This window comes from Sinocyclocheilus rhinocerous, unplaced genomic scaffold (assembly GCF_001515625.1).
Source record: "Sinocyclocheilus rhinocerous isolate Xijiao unplaced genomic scaffold, SAMN03320098_v1.1 scaffold807, whole genome shotgun sequence".
Taxonomy (NCBI): Eukaryota; Metazoa; Chordata; class Actinopteri; order Cypriniformes; family Cyprinidae; genus Sinocyclocheilus; species Sinocyclocheilus rhinocerous.
In genome coordinates this window covers 1,456,412-1,469,971 of record NW_015650326.1, presented here as the reverse complement: position 1 = coordinate 1,469,971, position 13,560 = coordinate 1,456,412, and the positions used below count along the sequence as shown (strand labels likewise).

The 13,560-nt window shown below is 40.2% G+C and overlaps 1 protein-coding gene across 1 annotated transcript in view; it reads left to right on the top strand.

Annotated features, from left to right (window-relative positions):
* The first annotated feature begins 5,406 nt into the window (after positions 1-5,406).
* The window catches only part of LOC107711715 (apoptosis regulator Bcl-2-like), a 46,973-nt gene continuing 38,819 nt past the window's right edge, over positions 5,407-13,560 (top strand). Inside the window, exons 1-2 of the mRNA XM_016516749.1 lie at positions 5,407-6,287; positions 6,578-6,734. Coding sequence (XP_016372235.1) covers positions 5,950-6,287; positions 6,578-6,734 — 495 coding nt within the window. The 5' untranslated portion in view covers positions 5,407-5,949. The remainder of the gene's footprint in view (positions 6,288-6,577; positions 6,735-13,560) is intronic.

Sequence of the window (13,560 nt, the reverse complement as noted above, 5' to 3'; positions counted from 1 at the left end):
GGGCAGCTTTGACAGCATCGTCCGCCGCTGCATGATCCAGAGAGAACAGTCCAAAGCAGCAGACAAGAGGGAGTAGCACCAGCATTCCCACCACATCCATCTCCATCAGCACCACTACATTCACACACACACACACACACACACACACACACCTCACAGCACACACTGCACCGCCCCGGCCCGGCAGACGTGTTCAAATGGGTAGAAGAGGTCCACCCTGACAAAACACTGTTTATGCTTTTTTTTTCAGTAGACTTGTAATAGGTGTCCGTCCATCTTTCATGATGTGTTTTTCAGGACTCCGATCATTCCAGTGCATGCTGCATCAATATTTCAAGCTCTTTAAAAAAACAGAAAAACAAACAACTTTATTTGCATTTAAATTATTTACTCGTTGGCTCTCACTGCCTCTAGTACATTCTTTTGTTTCAGAAGGTTTGTGGTCATTCTCAAAACCACACGCTATCCGAGTTCTTGTTCTAGCCTGTTGGCGTAATGTTATTTCAACACTAGAATTAATTTCAGTCAACTTTTATTTAGATTGAGATGTTACCATATGCTGTATAGGTAAAAAAAAATTCTTCATATACTTCACTTCCTTATGTTACAATGAGGTGAAGAACTGTCCTTTGTTCTTCTGACTGGTCTGTGATGTTCATAGTCAAGCACTGTATCTTCCTGCTTTTAGATTTCATAGTTTTAAGGTACGGACACAGGTCATCTGTGTTTTTGGATGAAACAGCCTGAGTCTGCCACTCTGCCTTATCTTCTTTGCTCTGTGTGGGGGTTTCTGAAGGAAATGTTTACCTTTAAATGTTCGTGCGAGTGTTTATGTATATTTGTCTGCTTGTACGCATGCGTTTAGGTGACCTCAGGGGCTTCTAAGAGTTCACTGAACTGAAGGATGGGTCAGGATAAGCCATTGCGGTGGTAATGACTCGCTGGTTCGAGTCAGCGCACCTCTCTGCCAACAGGTGGAGCTGGAGATCCAAACGGATCAGGTGTAACCAGAGCAAAAGCCTAAGTAGCTCTTACTAAAAGCTGATCTAGAATCAGTCAGAATAATCCTAGTTGGATGGTTTGATGTCCACAACCCAAGAACTCTGTAGTATTGGTGAATAAATGTGAGTACATTGAGTGTTCATGCAGGCATTTCAAGTACTGTAGATGTTGTGAAGCTTGATCAGATTTGTACACCAAAACAAGCAATATGGCTTTAACAAGTGAAGTGAATTTCCTCGTGCTCTGCTCTGTCATAATGCAAAATGGATGGTTCCAGCATATAAACTGTGTTTTCTGATTTAGGCCTTCCAAACTTACCCCTTGTCCTTGTTGCAAGTCGTACCTTACTGCTAGCTAGAGAGAAAATGACACTTACTCATGCTGTTGTAATATTTGCCTTCCTCACTGTCACAAGCAAACGGGGAGCATGTGATGTGATCACACCCTACACCCTGTTATAGGAGCAGATGTTTATGAGGAGTCCATCTCTTGAATGCCCGAATGCACAGAAAAGAGTCTATTTAAAGGAACACTCCACTATTTTTGAAAATAGGCTCATTTTCCAACTCCCCTAGAGTTAAACAGTTGAGTTTTACCGTTTTCGAATCCATTCAGCCGATCTCCGGGTCTGGTGGTAGCACTTTTAGCTGTAGCTTAGCATAGATCATTGAATCTGATTAGACCGGTAGCATCTCTCTCAAAAATGACCAAAGAGTTCTGATATTTTTCTTATTTAAAACTTGACTCTTCTGTAGTTACATCGTGTACTAAGACCGACGGAAAATGAAAAGTTGCGATTTTCTAGGCCGATATGGCTAGGAACTATACTCTCATTCCGGCGTAATAATCAAGGAACTTTGCTGCCGTACCATGGATGCAGCAGGCGCAATGATATTGTATTATATAGTTCCTAGCCATATCGGCCTAGAAAATCGCAACTTTTCATTTTCCGTCGGTCTTAGTACACGATGTAACTACAGAAGAGTCAAGTTTTAAATAGGAAAAATATAGAAACTCTTTGGTTGTTTTTGAGCGAGATGCTAACGGTCTAATCGGATTGAATGATCTATGCTAAGCTACAGCTAAAAGTGCTACCACCAGACCCGGAGATCGGCTGAATGGATTCGAAAACGGTAAAACTCAACTGTTTAACTCTAGGGGAGTTGGAAAATGAGCCTATTTTCAGAAATAGTGGAGTGTTCCTTTAAAGTGATAGTTCACCCAAAAATGAACATTTCTGTCGTTATTTCCTCACCCTCATGTTCTTCCAAACCTGTAGGACTTTCAGTCTTCCGTAGAACACAAACGGAGAAGTTTAGTGGAATGTTCATGCAGCTCCTTTCCGTACAGTGAAGAGAGGGCTGCAAAGCTGCAAAAAAGAACGAAAAAGGACGGTAAAAGTGGTCCGTATGAGATATTCAATATATACAATATTTTTTAATTGTTCTGAAGATGCCGGATTGATTTGTTTGAGAAACAGAGACATTTAAATCACTTGAATTAAAGATCTTGAAGATACTGTACATGAGATTTGAGAGTTATAGGTACAGTTTTCTGTGAGCATTGAGTTAAATTTATACATGAACTACATTTATGGTGTAGTACTCTTTTTGGTTCCACAGAAAAAAGAAAGTCCTATGGTTTTGGAACGACATGAGTGTGAGTAAATAATGACAGAATATTCATTTTTGGTTGAAGTAACACTTTTACTCAATACAGCTTTTTTTATGCTGCTCTGTTTTCCCTACAACATACCTGCAAACTCGTCACCTTTCTTTTTTTGTCTTACCTTTGTCCTACTAATAAAGTAGTGATTATAAACACATAGGCTTCCCTAACCGCTGTATTTCTGCTTTCCCATAACGTATATAATCATTTATTAGCCTTTAACGTGAGGTTTATCATTTTCATTTTTGTCAGAACTTAAATAATTTGGACTGTAAAATGTTTAAACCATAGTTTTACGGTCATTTTAGAGTTTAGGTTACTGTAAACAACATGTAGTTCTATTCTAATATGGGAATTTTCCAAAATGACTTCAACTGCTAATTCCAGTACATTTTTAGAAGAAAAATCCCCTTTCCATTGCTTGTCCGGAGTTTTCAGGTATTCTAGAAACCATTGACCAATGCAGTCAGGCACTACAGTCATGGAGGCCCATTCCAAGCCTTAAGAGATCCAAACACAGACCACTATAAAAGCTAGAAGGGTTGATACCTCCACATCAAGCTATGGCATAGATTGTGTATGGTTTACGTATATTTGTTTCAGTATGGAAAAAGACGTTGTTTTTGCTTGTTTGTACATTATTTGCTATGGATATTTTTTACAAAAAGACCCAAAATATGAAAATGAGAATGCATGAGTCAAAACGACGATGTTCTCATTTGATATCGGCTCAAGGCACGTCGTCCAGCACATAGTAGCTATAAGTTAGGTTCTGATATATGTGTCGGACTTCCGAATCGGTCGTGCCCTCTTCCATAACACATGGACGTAGTCATTGTTTTAGTCGTACAGTAGAGAAATTGTTTTGAACTCCTTAAAGCTATGCAAATCAAACCTGTGCTCACACTTCATTCAAACACACGAGAGGACACTCGTTCTGCTTCTGTTTTATAAGTTTCTTTTTTTCCCTTATTCATTTGTTGCCAAACTTGCATAAATTTCACCTTGTGTGCCATGGGAGAAAAAGAGGATGTTGTTGCTTTGTCTTATTTTCTTACATAATGAAATAAATAACTTTTGAAAGGTAATTCAAGTGTCAGATTCTTTTAAAATAGTGTAAAAGTCCTGTTACTGTTTGTGGGTAGAAAACCTTGTGATGGAAAAACCTGAAAATATTTATATATATATATATATAACAATTATTTCTGCTTATGCTTGAAAATATTTATAATCAATGTCAATAAAATAATTTGTAAAAATCCCAACCAAAAAAGACTTACGTTAATTCTTTGCTCAAAACATATGCACTACATAGTGTCCTAACATTTTCCTATTTAACTTTTAATGATTTACCATTTTTTATTAACAAGACAGGACTGCAGGTAAAATGGTTCACTCTTGCTGAAAGTACAACACACTGCATACCTCTGTCAACATCAATATAATGACTTGAACCTGATCCTTTACTTTGCATTCCTAAACACTTTACTGGCTGGTGTCATCGCTTCAGAAGCCTAACTTTGCCCTGAATAACCCAATCAGGACTGACAGAGGGAGAAAGCCAGTTAGACACAAACCTGAACTTTTTTGAAGAACTCCGTTTTCTGTCTCTGAAGCCGAGACTGCCAGCAGGGGTCATATGTATGATGTAGTCATTTTGTTCTGCAATAATTCATAGGCTATGGCTTGAGTTGGTTCACCTTTAGTCAAAGCAGGGTTTACTGGGCGGGGTGCTGAAAGATCAAAGGCCTTGCACTGGTTCAAAGAACTTCCAATGCTAATTTTGAGGCGAGGCTGAGGACCAAATTCTGCTCTGCCTGAACAGATGCGGATTCCCATTTCAGCTCATCCGGACCTTTTTGAATCTTCAGACAAGTAAAGATGAAATTACTCATGCATTTAATTTGAAAGAAAAATGTTAACCAAAAAAAAAAAAAATCCTTGACCCATATTCCCCTTTACAAACGCGTCGATTTTTACAAAGCTCATCGGTCTGAAAAGCGAGAGTCAGAACAGCCGGCATTGTAGTCTACTCTCCCAGGATCAGGAAACAGTCCTCCATAAAATGTGCTGCACACATCTGAATATTTGGGTTGAAGTGTTCTGGAACAGTGTTGTAAATACAACTTAACCACTGATTTCTAGTCGTGTCCTCTTTTGGAAGACCAAACCAAGTTTTTTTTGCTTTCGCATCGAAAAACACGGCGGGCTTGAGTGAGCGGAGGCGGAAGGGCTTGAGAATGGCGCGGACGGGCTTGAGAATGGCGCGGTCGGCAAATTTCGACGAAGGAGCGTCCGGCGGGCTTGCGGCAACCACATGTGGCGTGTTAGAACGAGCCGTTTTAGGTAGGCGTGGCTGACTCTTAACTTTTATAAAGAATATCTCTTTGGATTTGAGACTTTAGTCTTTGCAACTTTACAGATCTTCTTTATGCACCAAGAGCTTGTAACACTCCAAAGAGAAAGGAAAAATTTAAATCACATCATATGACCCCCTTAAAAATAACATCCTGGACTGTTCTGTAATACCAAATGTTGGAAGTGTGGCCAATATGATAATATATGAGATACAGAAGCATCCAAAAGACTACTCAGATTATATTTTGATATTTTTATTTATTTATTTGCATTATTTGCAATTGACTGCAGGAGGAGCGCACGCACATGAGTGAATGAGTGAGGTAGCACAGGAACACCTCTGCTATGAAGGGGAAGGCGGTCTGGCTGCATATGGAGTGACTGCGCAGAGCAGACGCCTCTAAACACTCAACTTATACAGAGACAGAGCTCTGCGCGAAGGCTGATTTCGACAGCGGACGCCGCCGAGAAAGTCCGTCCTCACACTAGCCGCTCCGCGAGAGAAGAAACTCACAAGTGCGCGGCGACCAGCCTCTTCCGTCTCCCGCAGCTCGGGACTCTTTTACGCGGATAAACGATGACTTACCGCGCGCGATTCCCACTCAAAACACCAGAGACTCTCTCGCCCGTGCTTACAGGGCGTGTTTGTTTAATCTGATATGGAGGAAGATGCTTAAATCCTCTCCTACATGTCTGGAATTTTCTGCTGGGAACAGAAAGTGGGCGTTTTTCCCCACACCGAAGCGCTGGGGGATTCGTGCGAGTGCCGCAACTTGCAGTTTCACGTGAGGCAACATGCAGTAAGTTCAGATGTGCAGTTATCTAAGGGTTAATAAAATCAGCATTGATATGATGAAGATGCGCCTGGATTTATAAGATCGCACTTATTCTGAGGTTATTGAGCGATATATACGGGTCGAGATGGCACAGGAGAATGTGTATGATAACCGGAGCATAGTGGTGAAGTACATCCACCATAAGCTCTGGAAGAAGGGATACGTGTGGGAAGTGAACGGACACGATGACAGCGTCTCGAATGGACTGATGATGGAGAGGCGGGAGGACGGCGGCATCTCTCCCAGCTCCCGTCACGACCCGTGCAGGGCTCTTCATAAGGTGCTGCGGGAGGCCGGGGATGAACTGGAGCGGCTTTATCAGTCGGACTTTGCGGAGATGTCCAAACGGCTGCACCTCACATCCATCACGGCGCATCAGCGCTTCACCGCGGTCATAGACGAGCTGTTCGGGGACGGCGTGAACTGGGGCAGAATCGTCGCTTTTTTCGAGTTTGGAGGGACGTGAACGGACACGATGACAGCGTCTCGAATGGACTGATGATGGAGAGGCGGGAGGACGGCGGCATCTCTCCCAGCTCCCGTCACGACCCGTGCAGGGCTCTTCATAAGGTGCTGCGGGAGGCCGGGGATGAACTGGAGCGGCTTTATCAGTCGGACTTTGCGGAGATGTCCAAACGGCTGCACCTCACGTCCATCACGGCGCATCAGCGCTTCACCGCGGTCATAGACGAGCTGTTCGGGGACGGCGTGAACTGGGGCAGAATCATCGCTTTTTTCGAGTTTGGAGGGACTGTTTGTGTCGAATGCGTGAATAAGGAGATGATGGCGCATGTGGATAACATTGCGGGCTGGATGACCGAGTATCTGAACGGGCCGCTGCACGGCTGGATCCAGGAGAACGGCGGATGGGTATGTAATTAACTCAATATATAGCTCACGTCCGAAGACTCAGGGTCGCTCGCTCCGCCTCTATTCCCTGCGTCATGCGTTCGAAGCGTTGCGCGCTCTCCGATTGGCCGGTAGCGCTGTTCGTTAAAACGCACCGGCCAATGAGCGGCGGCGATTTGTCACACCCCTCTCACGCCTCCGCGGTGAAGCCGTCAATGACAGCTGCAGTCTGCAGAGCTGAAGGTGTGGTTCTCCTGTGCAGAACTTTCGGGAACTGCTGTTGATTCATGCAAACAGGAGGATGTTTAGTCTTATACAACGACCAGATATATGAGGTCTGATACTTACTCACCAAATCATGTGCTTAAATTGCTCCGGGCTATTCCTGTCCTGAGTGCAATGGCTCAGCTCGTGATTAGACACGTGTGAGAGAATGTTCAAACAGAACTGAACTCCATAATATTTTTTTCTGCCTAGTACATGGAATACCAGAATTCTAAATTAAAATTGTAGTTAAGCATAAGAATTTTGCAATGCTGTGTATTTTGGTGGTTCGGAAGGGTTGGTTGGCATGCTTTTCCTTTTTTGTTGAGCATCTCTGGTGAAACTGACAGTAACATAACCCTAGAAAATGTACACAAAATAATGTTCTTTTTAGCAACATCATATGACCCCTTTAAATTATTGGGTAAAAATTCAGTCTTACACAATATTTTCTAAATTTTGTTATGTCGACTCATGACTTGTGTGATCATGCCAACCACCTCCAACACAGTATGTTTGGGTATGCAACAAAATAGAAGATACAAGATATTTTTTTTATATTAATATTATTAATTTTTTATATGATTTATTCATAATTAACCTTTTTAGTAATATTTTAAAATTAAGACTTTGCAAGAAAGTTATTAGTAAGAAGGAGGAAGAGAAGGATAACATGACTTGAAGCTACTGTAGAGAACTGAATTTTGTCTTTTCTAGCTATGTTAGGTAAAATTTCTGGGTTGTTTGATCCCAATAGGTTAAACGCGGCTCATATGGCCTTTCAGGATATGCGCCACTATAAAACACATTCATAAAACCATTCCAACAGTAATAGTGATGCAAGACTTTTCATAAAAATGGACAATATGAATGATTTACAACTCCGTTCTGATGTTCAGAATATCATAGAACCATTCAGTAGCATATCATAGGTATACTATGCACAGTATGCAGATTTTCTCCATATGACTTATTTCATTTACTAAAAAGTGTGGTATACCACCAAGATCACTGCATCCCACAATGCAATGTGCTTGATTTGACCTTTCATTTTCAGAGTGATGAATGAACCAATAGCAGAGTGTGGGAGTCTTTGGGAATTGTTTTAGAAAACAATTCCATTTAGTGAAGAAATTACACACGTCACCTATATTGTTGATAATTCTGCATTCAATTAGAATAAAAGGGCAAAAAAATCAAATCAAACATGCTACTAATGAGTTGATGTACCTGTTTTTAAGAATACCGAGTAGTAATCTAGCATGCCATTCAGTTTCAGACTTTCCAGTTTAAGGAGGAGCTCAAGAGACATGTTGCTTTTTTTTTGAATGGCCGTTCAGAATATGACCTTTCAATAATGAACTCGCTTGAACTGTAAGGTGACAAACATAAATGAGCGGGAACTTGTGGTTTGGTGCAGGACCCAACAACAGCTTGGTAAGATCATCCAGAACTTCCCCTCATTCATTCACTCCAGTTCCATTCTGTCTCTACATCTCTCTTCTACTACTGTAGACTGCAACATTATTATAGTTAGTCCTAGTTAGTGAGTTAGAACAAAGACTTAATGTGGAAGTGCATAATTCAAAGCACTGTGTCCAGAGGGTATTCATCAATAATTCATAGGCTGTATTTCATCTTTAAGGAAGAAAAGTTTAATATTCCCCTTGAGTCCTGACCTTTTGAAAGTGGAAACTACTTACACATATCAAAGAATTACACCCTCGCTGACCTGAACGTCAGCAAAGAGTCTTTCTATTTACGCATTTCTTTCCATTCATGGCTCTGAAGTAGGCCAGAATGCTTCAGAGCAATGTAACATACGCCTGAATCATTCTGACAACTGCTTGCATTATCCAACAGTGGAAATACTGCAAATAAAAGAAACCCTGCTACAGTAGCTAGCCATTGAAATTACTTAGATTTAAGTGATCGGACACATAGTTTTATATATGAATGATGATTTACTCACTCGACCAGTGGATCCCATTTCTGCCTAAATATCATTTAGCTTTTGCCATTTCTCAGTGCGGAAGTGACTAGAGATGCTAGTGACAGTAAAAGTCCCGTGTCAGTGTCTGTCCCATGTCAGAGGTGTATATGAAACGTCATGTCCTCTAAACAATGGGCTGTTACAGTAGATTAAATGTTTCATTCACTTCCATGCAAACATGAGTACAAAGGGAATGCAAGCATAATGTGTTTTGCTATGCACAAAAGTTCATGCAGAAGATAATTGACCTATAGACCTTATGCATCAGAGAAACAAGTGCACAGCCATCTTTAGAATTCTGTCTTTGAACTTCTGTTTTATTTGTGGTAGTTGACGAGTAATTAGCTGGTAAAGTGGATTTACTTTTTGTAGAGTTAACAAGAGTTATCATGCGCATTGGAATGTTCGAAGCGGATGTCATAACAAATGTCAGTAGACCGGGAAGATTTGAAAACAAACAGTTCATTCATAAATCCATACGAACTTACCTCCACGCTGTGGAAATGCAAACACAAGACAGAAGACAACGAGTGCTGCATTGAAAAGGGGAGGAGCTACAGTACACGAGGTCTATAGAAGATCTAAAGTTTTGTAGCTCAATACAAAATAAAAATAAATAAAACAATAAAGTTTTCCAGGGATGTGGTAAAAGGAGTATGTAAACAGTGGAGCAGATTGTGTTATTATTACTAGACCAATGAATCACCACATGATTGATCAGCCAATATTTGGCCATTTTAGAATTGAATTTTAACTTTGTCCACTTGGCTGATCAAAAGAAGTGTTAGTTCCCCAAATCCATGGATCATTCTTAATCCATAATACATTTTCAAGAATTAAAAAATATTAAATATTAGAGTATTACATTTTTTGTGTGAAATTAAATTATTTATATTTCAGCATTCTATCGGTCATCTGCCACCCTGCTCTTTAGAAATCGCACTAGAAAACAGAATTAACCTAAAATTGATAATTTATTATTTTGTAAAAACAGAAGCTCTAGAGTGTCCTGTTGCCCATATTCATTGCATTTGGCTTGGTCAAACGTGTGACCGCTAAACTGTCTAGAAAGTAAAGAAGAAAATCTGTTGACTAAAGAGGCACAGTGAAAATCCACAAAACGATTGCTTATTTGTAAGCTAATATATGACTAAGTTAGCTGACTGTGTTATATTAAAGGTTATCATATACTGTAAACAGGGTCGTCCTTAGGGGGGTGCAACTGGTGCGGTCGCACCGGGCCCCGCGCTTGAGGTGGCCCCGTGGCGAACGCCACCAACCCCGGAACGCAATCGCGAATGGACCGAGGGGGGCCCCGCTCCCTACCTCGCACCGGGCCCCGCGTCATCTAAGTACGGCCCTGGCTGTAAACATGTTCTGTAATTATTCGGAGTGATTGAGATCACAGCGTCTGTTGTGGTTTTCTATAAAAAGAATCAAGTTTACTAGACTGCTCTGACGTGGGCAACTAGATACTATAAATCCCCCCAGGGTTTATATTTTCCGCCCTGCACTAACGATGGAGGCGACAGGCTCATTAACCTTATTGATGACATTTGGACAAGCGTGAGCAGCGTGTGCGCTCTCAAATCAGCCTACCTTCTGTTTCCTGTTTAACACGCGACTTAAAAATAGCTGTCATATGTGGGTTTATGTTGTTGAGTCTGCTGTCTTGCCCCCTGCACTTGAAATTTTTGTCCTGTAATTCACTGTGTGCTTATAGACAGTATAAGCCTGTATTCAGAAAATAACTCTTGAGTCATATTCTATTTTCCGGTCTGTTTCAATTATACATTGACTCAATGGGTTTCAGTCGTCCCACGCAGAGTGATTGCTCTCATCTAGGCCCAGAAGAAATCGGTGGACTTTTTCTGTATTGTTTGCTCTGTAAAATCTTCTGGATTTAATGGAATGGAACTGAAGACTGGAGTTAACTGGAAGAGTCTGACAACAAAATATAACAAGGTATTTGTGAGGGATGCCCTCCATAAAAAGATAGCTATATATTTTAATTTATAAAGATCCATATTGAGTTAAAATTGTGATATTATAAAGACAAAAAGTTTCCAAATTAAAAAGGTTTTTATAATACTGCTGAACTGAAGCAAAAGCAAATGAATCATTATTGTCTAAAAAATACTGACGTTGTATAAAGTGTATCTATCCACTTTTAGAGTGACAATGTATTTAGAAACCTTACAAGAAACATTTTCAGTTCAGTTAAAAGTTTATTGTAAAGTGCTTTGCACAGTAAATATTGTTTAAGAACACATTTGCTGTTACCTTTGACAACCCTATATACCAAAATACAACAACATGTATACAAAATTTAATATTTTTCTATTTCAAAAATAGTTAATCGTTCACATGCACCCACATATCAAAATGCATCACAGGTTCTACAAAAACTATTAAGCAGCACAACTTTTTTCAACATTGATAATAATCAGAAATGTTTCTTGAGCACCAAATCAGCATATCAGAATGATTTCTGAAGATCATGTGACATATTATAATGAAATACTGAAAAAAATCTTACATCACAGTGGTTTTGCTGTAGTTCTTGTAAAATTTGAAATTTCAAAGAATGTCTCTCTTTTTAAGGTATGTAATGTAATATTGAAAGGTAGTGGTTGAAATGGGTACTGCAGTCCAAAATCAAAATATTGGAGAGTTATTTCACGCGGGTTGCCAGATTGAGGACACGCAACAGGAACGAGCGCAATTGACAATGAAAGGCGACAGGCCTTACACCGTAAGCTGATGAGTTGATTTATCCGTGTTTTAATATGCCTCTGGTCATAGAGCTTTTTTAGGTCGGGTAGAATCTACAATCTGTGACCCAATATGTTTGCTGGCTTCCTTGGCTGCAAAACGCTGTATTTTATGCCAACTGGCAACTCAGGGTGTCGAAATACTATTGGGTAAATTGGCAGTGTGCAGAATCACACAGACCAAAAACAAAAACAGACAATCCGACACCAAACGCGAATTTTCAGAGCAGAATAACTGGCTGTAGAATTGTTTTCGTAGAAACAAGTATGTGAACTTAGCATGTTTCCTAAATATCTGCAAACATATTATGGTATTTTTATGCTTTAGTACAGTCAAAAAATGACAGCACCTTTGATAAAAAGGGGTACATGTACTATTAACAGTAAAACTTTTTGCACATTAAGTTACTGATTAGATACAATATGGTTTTAGTTGAAAATATAAGCTCATGTTTCACTAGATCAAAACATCATGCATCGCTGAAAAAAGTGATGTGACATGTGGCCAAGTATGGTGACCCATACTTGGAATTAGTACTCTGCATTGATCCCATCCAAAGTGCACACACACAGCAGTGAACACACACACACCGTGAACACACACCCGGAGCAGTGGGCAGCCGACTCTCTAACCATTAGGCCACGACTTCCCCTGAGTAAGTAAGCCAATCATATGATGGCCCTAACGCAACTGAAACAAGTTTCACGCCAGCATGGCACCAAATGCCAATTTTTTATTAGATTTTTTTTGGAGGAAAGCATAGTTGCTAATGTCTGTGTTCTTGTGGTGCCGTTGTCATGATGTCATTGTCCTGAGGCTCCAGAGTATTCAGTCACATGGCATTTACTGTGTGACTTGTGCCAAAAATCGTCAGTATGCAGGTGCCATACATCAGCAATTGGCGTCGAGATGAATGGGAATGCTGACGGATACCTCTATCCATGTAATACTGCATTGTGTGGTTTCATGTTTCACTCGTTCTCATCAACATGACTCTTTCCTATCAATAGAACAATCAGAACTATTACTGACGAGAACGTCCTGTAGGTCTCATTCTGATTTATTTGCTATGGGGATATGAGAGTGGAGCAAGAGCCATGTGCAGGAAGTGGAGGGCCACTAATGAAAGTTAAGAGTGGAAGAAGTCCTTGGGCTGCCTTTCACGTCACATGTTTCACGTCATGTCCTGAAAGTGAACCATGAATGGACTGCATTTAGTATAACTGGACGTTTTGTGGAAAATGAGCGTTTGGCATCACATTGATAACTTTTGGATACAGTTGAATTGCTCACATGGTTCTCTTTTGTAACTCAGAAGAATTGTGTTTGATTTAAAGGAAGAGTTCACCCAAAAATGAAAACTCTGTCATCATTTATTCACTCTCTTGTTGTTTCAACCCTGTATGACCTTGTTTCTTCTGTGGAGCACAAAAGAAGTCATTGGCCTCACTGATTTTCAAAATATCTTCTTGTCCAAGTTGGTCTTGTAACAACAGCTTAAAGTTGGCATGAAATGAAAATTCACCATATTTTCTACATTTTTTTCTTTTTTGATAAACCATGGACCGTTTCACATTTTCGTGGTTCTCAGAAGCGGAAGTCATCATATTTGAACTTATATATTGGAAACTACAACAAACATATTTTTTTGCGTTCCCATTTGATCCAATAGCAAACGATAAAATCCACTATAGCGTTTTTGGAAAAAAAAATAGTGATGACAAATTTGTCAGTTTCACAGCCATGGTGTTAGAAACACTAGACACAGCAATGGTATAGTGAAATGTAATGCCAGACAAAGTACAGTCTTATAAA